Source organism: Stomoxys calcitrans, chromosome 5 (genome assembly GCF_963082655.1).
Source record: "Stomoxys calcitrans chromosome 5, idStoCalc2.1, whole genome shotgun sequence".
Lineage (NCBI taxonomy): Eukaryota > Metazoa > Arthropoda > Insecta > Diptera > Muscidae > Stomoxys > Stomoxys calcitrans.
Window position 1 is genome coordinate 105,534,203 of NC_081556.1, and position 19,540 is coordinate 105,553,742.

The 19,540-nt window shown below is 36.1% G+C and overlaps 1 protein-coding gene across 1 annotated transcript; it reads left to right on the plus strand.

Moving 5' to 3' along the window:
- Positions 1 to 8,747: 8,747 nt before the first annotated feature.
- Positions 8,748 to 10,530, plus strand: LOC106087676 (uncharacterized). Its single transcript, XM_059370113.1, has 2 exons — positions 8,748 to 9,077; positions 10,136 to 10,530. Exons 1-2 carry the CDS (start codon positions 8,793 to 8,795, stop codon positions 10,238 to 10,240), a joined length of 390 nt encoding a protein of 129 aa, XP_059226096.1. The 5' UTR covers positions 8,748 to 8,792; the 3' UTR covers positions 10,241 to 10,530.
- Positions 10,531 to 19,540: the final 9,010 nt, after the last annotated feature.

The window sequence follows — 19,540 nt, forward strand, 5'->3', positions numbered from 1 at the left end:
GCCCAGATCGGCCCAGATTTGAATATAGCTGCCATATGGACAGATTTCTCGATTTAACGTCTTGTGGCATAAAAAGTGGCCTTTATGGTGCGATTTCGCCGAAATTTGGGACAGTGCGTTGTGTCAGGCCCTTTGACATCCCTCTTCAATTTGACCCAAATCGGTTTAGTTTTGGATATAGCCGTCATATAGACCGATCTCTTGATTTAAAGACTTGGCCCCTAAAAAAAGCACATTTATAATTCGATTTCGCTGAAATTTGAATCTGTGACTTATGTTAGGCTTTTCGACATCCGTGTCGTATATGGTTCAGATCGGTCTACATTTGGATATAGCGACCAAAAAGATCAATATTTTGTTCTACAAAATTGAACATGGACTTGTACTTATTAGACCACTCAATGTCCGTGCCGAATTTGGTCCAAATCGGACCATATTTCTATTTAGCTGCTAAGGTGGTTTACATATATACCCAAGGTGGTGGGTATCGAAAGTTCGGCCCGGCAGAACTTAACGCATTTTTTTGTTGTTAAATTTTGTAAAAACTTGAACTTTGTCAATAGGAAAAATAACAATGGATATTCAAAAAAAAAATATATTGATAATGCCATCGATATTTTGCCAGCTCTAGTTTCGACCTCACATGGCCCGACGCCAGAAACTTCAGCGCCATCTAATTATCGTCGAATATCCTCACAGTCTGATCAGGCCGCCCGTCGCTCGCGCATCTACATCGTCTCCAGTTCATTCCGCCTGAAATACTTTGCAAGCGTCCTGAAGCCTATAACATACCCTGATTTCAAGGAAATCAATAAAGATTACGCATTTTCCACAGGATACGACGGGACTCACACAGACACCGGAATCTTGGAATAAGAAGGTAGAGCGCGGGCTTATCATTACAGAAGTTATGGTAGAGGACGCCTTGAGGAGCTTCAAACTATTTAAGTCAATATGATGAAATATTTCCGGCGTTACTACAGAAGGAGGCCGACTATTTGCCGCCCCCTCTGGCCACTATTTTCACAGCGTGCTTATGACTTTCATATACTCCGAAAGCCTGGCAGGAGGCAAGGGTTGTATTTAGTTATGCGACACCAAAAGCCCATAACCCTTACGTCCTCCTTACTCATAATCATAGAACGTATTTTGAATACCATGATAAAGTGTAGGAAATCCAGCGAACTGCTCAAATACAAACAGCATGCCTATGTCAGGGGAAGGTCGGTGGAAACTGCTCTGCACGAGGTTATGCATAAAATAGAAGAATTCTTCGATGCCTAGAAGTATACATTGGCGGTAATCATTGACATCGAGGGGGTTTTTAGCAATGTGCTTGCCGACACATCGATCCAATACTTACATCAGTACCGGGTAGACACGGTGCTTAGAGACTGGATAAACCATATGCTAAGGACAGGTTTATATATTGTGGGCCCAACGACATAAAGATAAAGGGAGAAAGTGACACAGGGAGGATCACAGAGGGACATTTAAATACCACTACTATTGGTGATCACCATAAATAGCCTATTGCGAATGCTGACTGAGGAGTGATTTGAGTCCATCTATCTTATAATACTTTTAGTGGATAGGATCCGAATCAGCTATGCATAGTGGCCCAAAGGTTCTTGCAGATGGTATGGGACTGGGATGTCTCAATGTTCACTCAGAGAATACTGAAATCTGAGGTTTCGATATCTGACAAGGTCAAATACTCAGGAGGAGGTTAGCATGTCCGCCTATGACGCTGAATGCCTGGCGAGACCATTAGAAAAAATTTTCAGCGGTGGTTTTCCCCTCCTAATGCTGGCAACATTTGTGAGGTACTATGCCATGTAAAACTTCTCTCCAAAGAGGTGTCGCACTGCGGAACGCCGTTCGGACTCGGCTATAAAAGGAAGGCCCCTTATCATTGAACTTAAACTTGAATCGGACTGCACTCATTGATATGTGAGAAGTTTGCCTCTGTTCCTTAGTGGGCAAAATCTGCAAATTTGGTATGGAGAAAAAGGGCAACATTAGGACAACATATTGTCGTGGCATAGACGGGCGGGGCGATGAGAACCACAACCACTGGGGCACTAGAGGCTATGCTAAAAAGTGATTTTTAGCTATTATCCTTTTGTCAACACTGGTTTCAAATGTTCACGCAAGTTTCGTGTTTTGTTTCACTGTCAACATCTTCTGTTTGGTCTATAATTTAACCATGAATCGTCTAACAAACGAACAACGCTTGCAAATTATTGAATTTTATTATCAAAATGATTGCTTTGTTAAAAAAGTTCATCGCGCGCTATTTCCATTTTACGACGAAGCTCATTTTTGGCCCAATGGGTACGTAAATAGACAAAATTTTCTATTTCGCAGTGAAGATCAGTCAGAAGCATTGCAAGAGCTACCAATGCATCTAGAAAAAATCACAGTTTGGTGCGGTTTATGGGCTGGTGGCATCATTGGACCGTACTTCTTCAAATATGATGCGAATCGAAATCGAATTTTTTTTTTGCCCCAAAATGCAAGAGCTTGACTTGCATGACATGTGGTTTCAACAAGAAGGTGTCACATGCCACACAGCTCTTAAAAAATTACCCTTTAGATATCCGAACCTTAGACATACAGTCAAGTGTAAGGCAGCTTCTGCGGCTATGAGATTTAAGGCAATGGGAAAATGGATAGGGGATAGGAGCAGGTCATACTATCGCGAATAAATGAGAGATGTTACTCTGGTATTGTCATCTGGAAATTCATGCTATACGGATGGATCAAAGCTGGAAGATAGTTCGGCCTGGGGGTCTGACCCTGAAATCTGGTTCCGACTGCTTGACACTAATACGGTCCGATCACGGAATGCGTGAGGTGATATGGTGTTAACACGAAGAAGTCGAGTGTGAACGTTTTTACGGGCAGTAAATATTGGAGGCCACCGTAGCGCAGGGGTTAGCATGTCCGCATATGACGCCGAACGCCTGGGTTTGAATTCTGGCGAGAACATCATGAACATTTTCAGCGGTGGTTATATCCTCCTAATGCTGGTGACATTTGGGAGGTCCTGTATCATTTGGTATGACAGCCATGTAAAAAACTTCTCCACAAAGAGGTGTCGCACTGCGCCACGCCGTTCGGACTCGGTTATGAAATGGAGGTCCCTTATCATTGAGCTTAAAACTTGAATCGAACAGCACTCCTTGATATGTGAGAAGTTTGCCCCTGTTCCTTAATGAAATGTTGATGAGCAAATTTTGCAATTTGCAAACTGGCAATTAGGGCTGTAACGTAACCAGCAATTTTGGAGTGTTAAAAGGAGTTTAACGCCTTATTTAAAAATGGTCCATGATCCACATCCTGCTGGGCCATAGCGAAGTAAGAGAGAATGAAATGGCAGATGATTTGTAAACTTCGTAAATCTGAAGCCTTTCGGGGCAACGCAGTTCAAGTCAAGGGCGTGAGTGTAGCACTGTGGAACAGTAAAACGATCGGTAAGTAGACTATGGAGATATTCGAATCGTGACAAGACGTGACTATTACTGAAAGGAAGTAAGAAAGAGGTCAGTATAGCTTTGGATACCATGACGGGACACATGACTACGAGCGCACTTATGCAGAATAGGTGCGGCAAGTAATAGAAGCGCACGGCTTTCGCAGCTAACAGATACCGGTATTTAGGTGGCGGTTTATATGGGGGCTATATCAGGTTAAAGACCGGTTTGGACCGTACTAAGCATAGTTGTTGGAAGTCATAACGGAACATCACATAATGACAACAAAATAGCACATGCTCAATTTCAGTAAAATCTGACAAAAATTGCGGCTTGTAAGGGATCAAAATGTCAAATCGGGAGATCGGTTTATATGGTTGCTATATCAGGTTATAGACCGAGTTACACCGTACTTTGCACAGTTATTGGAAGTCATAACGGAACATCACGTGCAAAATTTCATCCAAATTGGACAAAAATGCGGCTTGTAAGGACTCAAGAAGTCAAATCGGAAGATCGGTTTATAAGGGGGCTATATCAGGTTATTGGCCGATTTGAACCGAACTAGACATATTTGTTGCGAGGTCATAACAAAACACTACATACTCAATTTCAACCAAATCGGACAAAAATTGCCGCTTGTAAGGGCTCAAGAAGTCAAATCAGGAGATCGGTTGATATGACAGCTATATTAGGTTAAAGCACGATTCGGACAATACTTGACACAGTTGTTGAAAGTAATAACCCAATACTAGGTGTAAAATTTCCAAATCGGACAAAAATTGCCGCTTGTAAGAGCTCAAGAAGTCAAATCGGGAGATCGGTTCGGATCGGCTATATAGTTATTGACCGATTTGGACCGTACTAGGCAGCGTTGTTGGAAGCCATAACAGAATTCAACATGCGAAATTTTAGCAAAATCGAACAAAAATTGGTTATAGACCGAGTTGGACCATACTTGGCACAGTTATTGGAAGTCATAACAGAACACTATGTGTAAAATTTTTGCCAAATCGGACAAAAATTGCGGCTTGTAAGGGCTCAAGAAGTCAAATCGTGAGCTATATCCAAATCTGAACCGAAGAAGCCCATTTTCAATCCCCAACGACCTTCATCAATCCCAGCACGGGATAACTGTGAGCGCTACACAGGCTGGAATATTGAGCTCCAATTTGTGTGGTGTTCACTGCTGTCACAAGAAGCTTAGTTGCGAGCTACCGGACGCGTCTACAGGTTGCGGATAGTGGAATACTCCATACGGAGTAGCTGCCATGACAGTCGCGGACAATCAGCGGTATCGAGCGGAGAGTCTCAGAGAGAGGTCGCGTGGCACCGGCTCTTGCACAAATACTGAGTGCCTATGATGCTTAATATGGCAAGGCGAGTTATTGGCGCCTTTAAATAACCACTGGCTAAACTGTTCCCGCCGCGATCGGTCCATTGGACCGGAATGAGCTAGCTCACCTACAGGAGCTTGACGAGGATTGCTACCTCCACATGAAAATGAGGCTATAATAATAACAGCCTACATCAATATTAAGTATCTGTGCAAAATTTCAAACGGCTAGCTTTACGCGTTCGACTGCTATCGTTTTTTCGATTGACGGTTATAGCCAGATCGACTCAGCGTCGAGACCATCAAGAATGTATACACTTTATGGGATCTTAGACGAATATGTCGAGGTGTTACAAACGGAATAACTAGATAAGTATACCCCCATCCTAAGGTGGTGGGTACAATACGTCCTCTAGTTGCTCAAGAAGTCAAGATCCAGGATCGGTTTATATGACAGCATTATCAAAACTTGCTCCGATATATCCCATTAACAATCCTAACCCACCTACCCTAATAGGAATTATTCGTGCAAAATTTCAAGCTCATTGCTTTACACCTGTATATCGATTTACAATGTGAAGACGATCAAGGTTAGATCAATATTTCGATTAAATTAAATTTGCTTATCTATGCCTCGAAGCTTCAACGGATTAATACACACTCCCACTTTTCAGCCAAAATTTATCTAATCTTGGTTTTTTTAATAAACCTTTTACTATTTTCATTGACAATTTCGCCAATGTTTTGATTTTTTTTCTTTCAATTGTTCTGATATTTTTAATTTATTTATGGTTGAAATGCCTTGATTATTTCTTCTCAACTTAACCTTCCATACTCTCATTCCTCTTGAAAACTACCTACACTTTCTTCAAAACACAAACAACATTTTAATTGCAAATTACACAATTTTTCGAGTGTATCACACTCTTAGAATAATGTCTGTATAGTGTTGTTTGTTGTTGTTGTTATTAAATTATTTCACTCATTCACCTTTTTTTCTGCGAAGGGGTGGAGGGGGCGTCTACGTCTAGGTCTGCGATGACAACGGCGACGATGACATTAACGTTTGCTTTGGGTAATGAATGCTCTTTGCTAATTTCTGACGCTCTTCTGTTATGCTGCTACTGCGCTGTTATGGGGAGAATGTTGGCTTGGTATTTTTTTTCTTTCGTTTTGGTAAAAACAACAAAACTTTAATTTGCACTCTTCTTGAGTTTAGAGGGGGACGACTCCAAGCATGAACAATACACAAACACACGCGGTCAACGCACAATATTAAATTTATAATTCACTTCACTTCAGGCAATTATGTTGAACAGCACAAGGAAAACAGCATTTATTTGCACTTGGATTTACTCTTTCTTTTATTCTTGTGCTTCTTCTACTTGGGCGAATGGGTAGTGAGCGAGCGACTCTCTTGAATTTAATTTTATTTATTTACTTTACTTTTTTTTCTTTTACCCACAATGAAAGAAGGCTTTTATGCTGTTTCATTAATTTATTCCACAGATTTGCAATTGATTTATTTTCTTATTTATATATTTTTGCACAAACTATGTTGATCTTCTTATGCTTCTTCTTTTTCTCAAGCAATTTTCAAATTAAATCATCGAATTGTTGGAGGAGTACAACGACTTGGTTGCGGGTTGGCGAAAGGGTTATTTCTAGTTGCGGCAACAAACACACACAACACGTCAAAAACTATTTAAATTGTTAAATTGCGACGGAACGCGGCGTTACGCGACAATAAACACGACGGCTTTCAATATCGAAACGCGAATGTAAGAAGAATCAAAGTGTAAAGCTGGACTTATTAGTGGTCATCGATTGGTTTTTAATTTCGTTTGTTTTTTCTTGGTTTCGTATTCGTAAAAATATGCGGTATTTTTTTTTTTTGTTTTTGTAGATGTTACAAAAACATTACACACAGTAAGTAAGAATGAGGTTTTAGATAAGGGCGGGCAGTGGCGGCGGGGGCACTCTCCTCACACAGACTTTGTGTAGGTTTTTGTTATGCTTCTTTTTTTCTGTTGATGTTTACATCAATTTAACGCACACACTGGTATATTTGCCGTTCATACACACGAACACACACTGGCAGAGTTGACAAAAAATGGGGGGTACAGCCGTAAAACGCATACACCAGAAATTGTATTGGATTTTTATTTTTCGCCTTTCGTTTGGTGTTGTAAAATAGCGGCTTGTGGCTAACTTTTTATGTTTTCTCAGACTTTGAAAAACACTTTGAAATTACCTTTTAGACACTTTTCTTTTTTAATTTACTAAAAATTTTATAAACTCTACGACGATTTCTTGCGCCGTCTTTTTCACTCACTCACTGGTGTTTCTACTTCGCCGTGGTGTGTTTGGTTGGTGGTGTAGTTGGTTCAAGTGCACATACAAAATATTTAAAAAAAAGAACACATACACTCAACACACAATGTATTTCTCCTTTTTGTGTGGGTATTCCGTGTCTTAATGTGGTTGTTGCTATTGTTGTTGTTGTTGCTGCAGTTTCAACCCGCGTTTGTTCCGTTAAACGTTTACTAACGACCCGTACGACTCAACTTGTTCGCAAGCACTAATAGGTAGGTATATGGATGGCATGGCCCTCTGTGCATTATGTGCTCTGCTTGGCGTTCTATGTGGAGTTCATTGTTTGGGTACCCAAAACTATGCGCCTGTGTGTGAGTGTATGGCATATGGGTTTTCGCTCTCTCTTTCTCTTGCTTGCTGTCATTTTCTCTGTTTCCTGCTCATCATCCACTGTCTTCTTTGTTTCATGTTAATCTCAGTGTTTTTGTTTTTCCAGCCACTTATGGACAATGTTGTGGATACTGGAAATCTCTCAACTCACTTTCTCACTGGGAGAATCTGTTCTGTGATGTCTTCCTAAGAGAAAAGTTAAGGCAAATTATATACCCCCTGAAAAAAGAGATTTAATATTGGTCAGTTTGACTTTGTTTAAATTAAATAAGAGCATTATTAATTGTTTTCAAGAGAAAATTCGTGCGAGCATTAAATGTTTTTTTTGTTTGTCCAACCGGTTTGTTATGGGGAGAAAATAAACAAAAACATGGGGATTTCATTAGAACTGCGAGGGTTCGGTGAAAAGTCAAAGCCGTTTATGAAACATATGATGGTCATGCAAACATTAGCAATTCTTACTAGAACAAAAGTTTAGATTTGCAGATGGAATTGGATTTTTGACAATCGGATATAAAAAGGAGGATCCTAACTTTGTAAAATACTGTACTCTTCAATATAAAAATGGTGCCACTTTTTATATAAGAGGTTTGTGATTATTTACACTTATGAACATACCTACATACATCAAGACAGTTTGGCAAAGAGGATTGAAATAACAGAAATTTTTGTGCTCTCAAAATTTGGCGGAAAATGTCAAGCTTATAGGTGTCGGTAATTATTTTCTTTAGAGCAAGCAGCTCTGCCGAAAAAAATAATAAATAAAAAGAAAAGAAATAAAGTTACACATATTGGAAACTTAGACTGCCGAAACCCTACATACGTGAAATAGAAAATGCAAACGATGCAAACTACATGGCATTGAGAGCTGAATTCTGCTTGTGCCATGTTCTTAGATAATTCCCATTTATCGATATTCACTAGCGCCACCAACCAGTCTATCAGCTAAGTTAAAATTCTTTATCTATATACCTATCTATAATTTATCTATGAATTTGGTTTTGAAACAATAAATTGTGTCATTGGCTTTCTTTGAAAGGATTTGTCAAATTTGTTTTTTATTTTTTATAATTTTTGCACATCTTGTTTTCTTAAAAAAAACCCCAAGATGTGGAAGCAGTTATGTGGAGCCGTCCTTCAACATATACCCCACAAATCCTTAAGGTAAATACCTAGATATCAATTAAATCTGAAGGATATTTTGATCAGTTTATTTTCATTCATTCAGATCGATTAAAAGCTTAGAGGCATATTCATCACTCGTCTCCCGCATGCGATCTTTCAGCGACAATTCAAAATTATCTTCTATTGGTGGTGGACTGGAAAAGTTGCAGGGTGGTCTTAAGGAAGAGACCTACTTTCAAACTCAAAATTATGATCTTATTAACAAAATTCGTGAACAAGGTTCTAAATTGAAATGTGAAAGTTGCATAAACGAATGGCCAGCATTCGAAAAGGTCTTGGAGTCGGCGGTGCCCACGAAAACAGCTCTGCGAGAATCATGTTCGGTGAATAGACACAAGAATTGCTTGGAGGAGGCCTTCTTTTTGGAGGAGGTTAGTTTTTTTTGGCATATGAAAGTGTTCCAGCTTAGTGGAGAACTAATTGGAATAGGGTTAATTAAGGTTAGGTTAGGTTTAAGTGGTAGTCTGCCATCAGGCTGACATAGACGTTTTCGTCCGTTGTGATACCAAAGGAACAGAAGAAGGAAGATGCCCTCTAGTTCCTATCGTTGAACCATCCAGATCGCTTTAAAAAGTCCAACAATTTTCGAATATTCCGCTAAATCAGACAGATTCTGAAAGAAATGAGAAACTAAAGTAGAATTCCTTCTGACTGCCAGTGCGGGACAAACACACAGAAGGTGTTTTATAGTCTCTTCTTCTTCGATGTCCTCACAACTTCTGCAAAAGTCATTACTTCATCATTACTTACAACCTTCAGTCTGCCAGCATGTTTTACGATTAGACAGTAACCTGTCATGACAGACACAATGACTGAGACGTCTGTTCTTGCCAGTGACAGCAAAGCGGTAGACCTCTTCAAGTCTACTTTAGGCCACATAGTTTTGGAATGCTCACAGCTCGCTCTTTGTGACCATCTATCATTCGTTGTCGTCGGACCTGGCCCTAAAAACTTAGCTTACATGTCGCTAGAGGCTTGCGAGACTCACAGTCTCGCAAGCTCGTCCGCTTTACAATTCCCTGGGACAAGCAATCAGCCGACATTCAATTTTTTTTTTTAATTTTTAGCTACACTTGACATTGGGGATGTCAACTTGTTCTCTTTTTTACATTCATTCTTTGTTTACGTTTTCTCCTATATGATAACATTTTCAATCGGCAAAATTTGACATCCTTAATGATGTTCATGCGGCCTATCCACTTTATGTTTTTTCATGTAACCTGACCCTTTATTACTGAATCCTGTAAATGTTAAGAGTATAGCATAGTATAATTTGTTATTTCCTTGGTACTTCATAGAAATGTGTACTCAAAGGACCTTTTTTTAAATGTTACAACCATAAGTTGGGCATTCGACTAGTTATACTATTGCTTGTTAATAAAATTGTATGATTATCAATCTCAAAATTACTTTATTTTCTTCGTTGCAGCAAAATGATTGTGCTAAAATTATTAAAGTCAAACTATCAGAAGAATCCAAAGAGAGTATGGTACAATTTGAAATTCAAACCAAATGTAAGCAAATGCAGGAGTAGGTCATGAAAATCGAAAAATCCTCCAATTTGAGAAGAGTATTAAAAACTAAATTTGTTCTTCATATAATTACGAACCACATACGGAACAGACTAATTTATATATTTTCTCGATTTATAAACATATATGTGCTTACTCTGTAAGCTAAGGGAAATTGTTAAAATTAATTCGATTTGTAAATTAAATTTCAATTGCCAATAATTGACATAGTAATTCTACTATCCAATAAACTACAATATTTTTGTCTGTGTAACTTGAGGATCATCATTAAAAATTACCTCGTGCCAACGAACCCTTAAAAATGTTTAGTACTCAATTAAATAATAATGGGTAACCCTAGCGTAAATCTAAATAAACAAAACGGGTCATTAGAGACCATTCACAATAACGCATATAACAACAAAGCACAATAATTGCAATACTGAGCTGCAATTTGAAGCAAACAAGTCTAGTCAATCCATTAGATCATAACGAATTAAATCAAAAATATACTCAAGATGTTGGGATCAATAAGACGCATTACTCAAAGTTTGAGTACACAACAAATACGGTAAGATTTACCACAGAGCAAAAAAAATTACATAAATTTGAATGAGATAATCATTACAAAGTGGATTTATTTTTATACAAAAGACACACAAAAAGAAAGTGTATTGACTTGTCTACTTTATATTATATGCATCTTTTTATAGTCTTATGTCCAAGGGAAAAGGCAAAGGTGGTGCTGGCGGAAAGAGCGGTGCTGCCCCAGAAGCTGAAGGCAATGTTGACAAAGTGAAAGCTGCTCGGGAAGAGGAGTTCTTTCACAAGCAAAAAAATGAACAATTGAAGAAACTAAAGACCAAAAAGGAACCTAAGAAACCAAAAGGAACTGAAGAAAACAAGAAGTAAAAATTTTTGTATAAACTTAAGACTGTTATGTTTGAAAAACAATACAATTTGTAATGGAAATATTTAAGCGCTAATAAAGTTAAATTGTTATTTTTTAAAAATGAGGTAGACTAAAGCATACTTTTGGCACTTCATGTGCCACACATGAAGTGCCAAAAGAAAATGAAAGGGGCAGCTAAAATAAATGGCACATATTGCCTGTTGTTTTGTTTTAGATGCTGACAAATACATCAAGTATCCTCTTTATAGATGGTGAATCATAAAATTTTTGTTGTGAAATTTTCAAAATAATAAATAAATTTTTTTCAAAAGATAAATTTTAAAGCAATTTTTTCTAAAGACAAAATTTTTTTTCAATATAAAAAATTTTTTCTTAAGACAAAATTTCAATGAAATTTTTTCTAAAGACAAAATTTCAATGAAATTTTTTCTAAAGAAAACATTTTAATGAAATTTTTTCTAAAGACAAAATTTCAATGAAATTTTTTCTAAAGACAAAATTTCAATGAAATATTTTCTAAAGACAAAATTTCAATGAAATTTTTTCTAAAGACAAAATTTCAATGAAATTTTCTCTAAAGACAAAATTTCAATGAAATTTTCTCTAAAGACAAAATTTCAATGAAATTTTCTCTAAAGACAAAATTTCAATGAAATTTTCTCTAAAGACAAAATTTCAATGAAATTTTCTCTAAAGACAAAATTTCAATGAAATTTTCTCTAAAGACAAAATTTCAATGAAATTTTCTCTAAAGACAAAATTTCAATGAAATTTTCTCTAAAGACAAAATTTCAATGAAATTTTCTCTAAAGACAAAATTTCAATGAAATTTTCTCTAAAGACAAAATTTCAATGAAATTTGCTCTAAAGACAAAATTTCAATGAAATTTTCTCTAAAGACAAAATTTCAATGAAATTTTCTCTAAAGACAAAATTTCAATGAAATTTTCTCTAAAGACAAAATTTCAATGAAATTTTCTCTAAAGACAAAATTTCAATGAAATTTTCTCTAAAGACAAAATTTCAATGAAATTTTCTCTAAAGACAAAATTTCAATGAAATTTTCTCTAAAGACAAAATTTCAATGAAATTTTCTCTAAAGACAAAATTTGCGAGACTAGGAACTACCTTACACACTACAGGGATACCGGAATCTGTTGGTATGCCTTTAGCGACATGTAAGCTAAATTTTCAGGACCAGGCCCGAAGGGCAACGAATGATAGATGGTCACAAAGAGGGGGCTGTGAGCATTCCAAAACTATGTGACCTCATCTAGACAAAGCAGTAGCTTTGCTGTCATTAGCTAGAACAGACGTCTCAGTCATTGTGTCCGTCATGACAGGTCTCTGTCTAATCGGAAAACATGCTGACAGACTGAAGGTTGTCAGCAACGACTTTTGCAGAAGCTGTAGGGACATCGAGGAAGCAGAGACTATAGAACACCTTCTGTGTGTGTGTCTCGCACTAGCAGTCAGAAGGAGTTCCACTTTAGGTTCTCATTTCTTTGAGAACATGTCTGATTTAGCGGAAATTGAAATTTTGTCTTTAGAAAAAATTTCATTGAAATTTTGTCTTTAGAGAAAATTTCATTGAAATTTTGTCTTTAGAGAAAATTTCATTGAAATTTTGTCTTTAGAGAAAGTTTCATTGAAATTTTGTCTTTAGAGAAAATTTCATTGAAATTTTGTCTTTAGAGAAAATTTCATTGAAATTTTGTCTTTAGAGAAAGTTTCATTGAAATTTTGTCTTTAGAGAAAATTTCATTGAAATTTTTGTCTTTAGAAAAAATTTCATTGAAATTTTGTCTTTAGAAAAAATTTCATTGAAATTTTGTCTTTAGAAAAAACTTCATTGAAATTTTGTGTTTAGAAAAAATTTCATTGAAATTTTGTCTTTAGAAAAAATTTCATAGAAATTTTGTCTTTAGAAAAAATTTCATTGAAATTTTGTCTTTAGAGAAAATTTCATTGAAATTTTGTCTTTAGAGAAAATTTCATTGAAATTTTGTCTTTAGAGAAAATTTCATTGAAATTTTGTCTTTAGAGAAAATTTCATTGAAATTTTGTCTTTAGAGAAAATTTCATTGAAATTTTGTCTTTAGAGAAAGTTTCATTGAAATTTTGTCTTTAGAGAAAATTTCATTGAAATTTTTGTCTTTAGAAAAAATTTCATTGAAATTTTGTCTTTAGAAAAAATTTCATTGAAATTTTGTCTTTAGAAAAAACTTCATTGAAATTTTGTGTTTAGAAAAAATTTCATTGAAATTTTGTCTTTAGAAAAAATTTCATTGAAATTTTGTCTTTAGAAAAAATTTCATTGAAATTTTGTCTTTAGAAAAAATTTCATTGAAATTTTGTCTTTAAAAAAAATTTCACTGAAATTTTGTCTTTAGAAAAAATTTCATTGAAATTTTGTCTTTAGAAAAAATTTCATTGAAATTTTGTCTCTAGAAAAAATTCATTGAAATTTTGTCTTTAGAGAAAATTTCATTGAAATTTTGTCTTTAGAGAAAATTTCATTGAAATTTTGTCTTTAGAGAAAATTTCATTGAAATTTTGTCTTTTGAGAAAATTTTTTGTCTTTTGAGAAAATTTCATTGAAATTTTGTCTTTAGAGAAAATTTCATTGAAATTTTGTCTTTAGAGAAAATTTCATTGAAATTTTGTCTTTAGAGAAAATTTCATTGAAATTTTGTCTTTAGAGAAAATTTCATTGAAATTTTGTCTTTAGAGAAAATTTCATTGAAATTTTGTCTTTAGAGAAAATTTCATTGAAATTTTGTCTTTAGAGAAAATTTCATTGAAATTTTGTCTTTAGAGAAAATTTCATTGAAATTTTGTCTTTAGAGAAAATTTCATTGAAATTTTGTCTTTAGAGAAAATTTCATTGAAATTTTGTCTTTAGAGAAAATTTCAATGAAATTTTCTCTAAAGACAAAATTTCAATGAAATTTTCTCTAAAGACAAAATTTCAATGAAATTTTCTCTAAAGACAAAATTTCAATGAAATTTTCTCTAAAGACAAAATTTCAATGAAATTTTCTCTAAAGACAAAATTTCAATGAAATTTTCTCTAAAGACAAAATTTCAATGAAATTTTCTCTAAAGACAAAATTTCAATGAAATTTTCTCTAAAGACAAAATTTCAATGAAATTTTCTCTAAAGACAAAATTTCAATGAAATTTTCTCTAAAGACAAAATTTCAATGAAATTTTTTCTAAAGACAAAACCCACAGTCTCGCAAGCTCGTCCGCTTTACAATTCCCTGGGACATGCAATCAGCCGACATTCAATTTTTTTTTTTAATTTTTAGCTACACTTGACATTGGGGATGTCAACTTGTTCTCTTTTTTACATTCATTCTTTGTTTACGTTTTCTCCTATATGATAACATTTTCAATCGGCAAAATTTGACATCCTTAATGATGTTCATGCGGCCTATCCACTTTATGTTTTTTCATGTAACCTGACCCTTTATTACTGAATCCTGTAAATGTTAAGAGTATAGCATAGTATAATTTGTTATTTCCTTGGTACTTCATAGAAATGTGTACTCGAAGGACCTTTTTTTAAATGTTACAACCATAAGTTCTCTAAAGACAAAATTTCAATGAAATTTTCTCTAAAGACAAAATTTCAATGAAATTTTCTCTAAAGACAAAATTTCAATGAAATTTTCTCTAAAGACAAAATTTCAATGAAATTTTCTCTAAAGACAAAATTTCAATGAAATTTTCTCTAAAGACAAAATTTCAATGAAATTTTCTCTAAAGACAAAATTTCAATGAAATTTTCTCTAAAGACAAAATTTCAATGAAATTTTCTCTAAAGCCAAAATTTTAATGAAATTTTCTCTAAAGACAAAATTTCAATGAAATTTTTTCTAGAGACAAAATTTCAATGAAATTTTTTCTAGAGACAAAATTTCAATGAAATTTTTTCTAGAGACAAAATTTCAATGAAATTTTTTCTAGAGACAAAATTTCAATGAAATTTTTTCTAAAGACAAAATTTCAATGAAATTTTTTCTAAAGACAAAATTTCAATGAAATTTTTTCTGAAGACAAAATTTCAATGAAATTTTATCTAAAAAAAAAAGGTTAGGTTTAAGTGGCAGTCTGCAATCAGACTCACTTAGACGTTTTCGTCCATTATGATACCATAGGAACAGAAGAAGGAAGATGCCTTCTAGTTCCTACCGTTGAACCATCCAGATCGCTTTGAAAAGCCCAATAACTTGCGAATGTTCACATAGACAGACAGGTTCTCAAAGAAATGAAAACCTAAAGTGGAAGTCCTTCTGACTGCTAGTGCGAGACACACACACAGAAGGTGTTCTATAGTCTCTGCTTCCTCGATGTCCCTACAGCTTCTGCAAAAGTCGTTGCTGACAACCTTCAGTCTGTCAGCATGTTTTTCGATTAGATAGTGACCTGTCATGACGGACACAATGACTGAGACGTCTGTTTTAGCTAATGACAGCAAAGCTACTGCTTTGTCTAGATGAGGCCACATAGTTTTAGAATGCTCACAGCCCCTCTTTGTGACCATCTATCATTCGTTGCCCTTCGGGCCTGGTCCTGAAAATTTAGCTTACATGTCGCTAAAGGCATACCAACAGATTCCGGTATCCCTGTAGTGTGTAAGGTAGTTCCTAGTCTCGCAAGCTCGTCCGCTTTAGAATTCCCTGGGATATCTCTGTGGCCCGGCACCCAGAACAGGTGAATTTTGAACTGTTCAGCCACCTCGTTGAGAGATCTGCGACAGTCGAGGGCGGTTTATGTGTTCAGAAATACCTTTTGTCATAATACGGTGAAGAGTGCACCATTAAGGGTGATTTTTTAGCTTTTATCTTTTTGGCAAAACTGGTTTAAACAGCTCACGCACGTTTTGTGTTATATTTTATTGTCAAACATCTTCAGTTTGGTCTATAATTTAACCATGATTTGTCTTACAAAAGAAAAACGCTTGCAAATTATTGAATTTTGTTATCAAAATGAGTGCTCTGTTAAAAAAGTTCACCGCGCGCTTCTTCCATTGAGCGACGAAGCTCATTTTTGTCTCAATGGGTACGAAAATTAGCAGAATTCTCGATTTTGGAGTGAAGATCAGCCAGAAGCATTGCAAGAGCTACAAATGCACCCAGAAAAGGTTACAATTTGATACGGTGTATGGGTTGGTTATTTTTGTTGTTGTTGCAGTGTGTTATACACTGAGGCGGCAGCCCTTGCCGATGAAGAACTCCATCGGTTCAATCCAGTACGTACAACCGGCCTACATGGGATTGATGGGCTGGTAGCATCGTTGGACCGTACTTCTTCTAAGATTATGCAAATCGTACCGTAACTGTGAATGATGAGCTCTACCGTGAGATGATATCCAACTTGTTTTTGCCCAAAATGCTAGATGTTGACTGTCATGACATATGGTCAAGACCGTGCCCCATGCCATACAGCACGCATAATAATGGACTTATTGTGGGGCGAGTTCGGTGAATATTTTATTTCACTTTTGGGACCGGTCAATTGGCCGCCTAGTTCATGCGATTTAACGCCTTTAGACAACATTGAAGCATTTATTCGTGAGATACCGACCAAATGTTGGAAAGAATATGCCAAAAATGGACTAAGCGGATGGACCATTTGAAGCGCAGTCGCGGTCAACATTTGCATGAAATAATTTCAAAATTCAAGCATTATAGATCTATATGCAAGTAATAAAATCCGTTTTCCATGATATTCGTGAAGGATTTGTTAGGGCCAAAACAGCTCATTGTACCAAATTTCAGCGAAATCGGTTAAAAACTTCACCTTTTATAGGCCCAAGAACTTAAATCGGGAAACTGGTATATATGTGGCATATGGCAGCTAGATCCAAATATAGACCGATTTGAATCATATAGGACAAGGATGTCCAAAAGTCTTACGTTGCTCACTGTGCCATATTTCAACAAAACAGGACAGTAAATTCGCTTTAAACGGTTATCTGGGCCATATTAAACACGGGTATCGAAGAGCCTTACACAGCTCCCTGTGACAAAATTCAGCGAAATCGGGTAATTATCGCTGCTTTTATGGGAAAAAGAACTTAAATCAGGTGTTTGGTATATATCACAGCTACATCTAAATATAGCCAGGAACTTGATCATACTTGGTACGAATGTTCGGGGGGCATAACGCAGCTCATTGCGCCAACTTTCAGCGAAATCGGTTAATAAATTCAACTTTAATGGGCTGAAACCTGAAATCGGGAGATCGGTATATATACATGTGGACAGAAAAATTGGCGTGGCAGATATATCCAAATCTGGAGATATGAGGCCGTATTAAGCAGGGATGTCGAGGGTCCTAACACAACTCACTGTAATTTTTTTTTGCGAAATCCGACAATAAATGCTCCTATTATGAGCCCAAAACCTTAAATCGAGAGATCGTTATATGCTACTACTACTAAATTTCCCTTGAACATTCCCTTAAGGAACAGGGGTTACTTCTCTCATATTAATGAGTGTAGTCCGATATCGTCCGATCTTTGCAATATGTGGGTCAGATAGCGGGAAGCTTAAAAAACTCACTGTTAAAATTCTAAGCTCAATGATATGGAGTTTCCTTTTTTATGCCGAGGCCGAACGACGTGCCGATATCGACACCAATTGATAAAGGAGTTTTTACATGGCAGGTACCTCACAAATGTAGCCAGCATTGGTAAGGGGATAACCACCGCTGAAAATTTTTTCCGATTTACTCGCCGGGCTTTGAACAAAGGCGTTGTTGTTTTTGTTGTAGCCAGATTTTCATGTGGAGGTGGCGATTCTCGTCAAGCTCCTGTATGTGAGCAAGCTCGTTCCGGTTCAAAGGACCCATCGCCGTGGGAACAGGTGGCCATTGGTTATTTAAAGGCGCCAATAACGCGCCTTGTCATATCGAGCATCATAGGCACTAAGTATTTGTGCAAGAGCCGGTGCCTCCCGGCCTCGGTATCGAGAATCTCCGCTCGATACCGCTGATTGTCCGCAACTGCCGTTGCAGCTACTACGTATAGAGCAATCCACTATCCGCTACTCAGCTACTCAGTATGATCCATTCCACTGGACGCGCCCGGTAGTTCTCAGCTAAGCTTCTCATGACAGCAATGGACACCACACAGATCGGACCTCAATGTTCCAGCCTGTGCGGTGCTCACAGCTACCCCATGCCGGGCGTTCGGCGTCGTATGCAGACATGTTAACATCTGCGCCGCAGTGGCCTCCATACCCTATTGACAATGTAACCCTCATCGTGCTTATAGTAATCCCGTGCCTGGAAGCAGGTATAGTTCTATAGCATGCTAAAATGTTGGCATAGTGTTGTATTTAAAATTAAAATGTTTCCCAAAAATAACGAACTTCTTGGGTAATATATCAAACATAGTACTTAATTTTTCGCCAATTTGGATCTTAGCATATAAAATGTTGACAGAAATTAACCTGCAAACTTTTACAGCTGAATATCTTTCATAACGAAGAGGATAGCTTGGTTATTTCGGATAGAAGCGTAAACAAATTTTAAAATTATGAAATCTTTTATGGCTAAGGAACTATTTCTCTAATAACAAAATCACTTGCACTTTAAAGATATACACACCTGTACATTTCCCTGTTAACGATCTTGGAAGAACAAAGTACTAATTCTTAAAGTTAACGCTTTGCCATTTCCCATCCATCGGTGGAGTCGAACGTTTCAAGAATTGTTCACTTATCTGGGCATATATGGCCAAATATCATTGTGCTATTTCATGTTATATACAAGCATTGATATTTAATCACTGAATTAATTACCTTTTTAACTTAAATCCCACTTTAATTTTTTATTTTATGTTAAAAACTTTACTTTGTTAGCTTTTACTACGATACACACCAAATAACTGTAAATGGCTTTAAAAACCAACATCACACAGAGTTGCAACTCTAAAAGAGTAAATAAAAAAAGAGTTGCCGTGTTTTGGAAAATATATATATAAGTTCTTTATTTACAATTGGAGTATGTGAATGAGTAATATAAGTGATAATTGTGGAGTGTCGTTAATATATGTTGTTGTTGTATCCACATTTTCATGTGTCGTCAATATATAAATTTGAATAGCTTAAATAGTTTCATTTCAAGGCTTGTTGTTATTGCTTAAAGTTCTCTAAAAAACATAATTTTAAAATAACCAATATTCTATATTATTTCCTTTGTGGTAATACGTTGTTGGTAGGGAAAAGCAAACATAGTGCTACCTTCGCATGCAAACATTTCTAGAAGTTTCTAAAATCAATTATGAGGCCTTAAACAATATTTGCCTGACTATGAAACATATATAAAAAATGTTCGGGTTTTTGTGTCGTTCTACCCTTCTAACGCTTGGCAACCCTCCGGCAAAAATCACCCC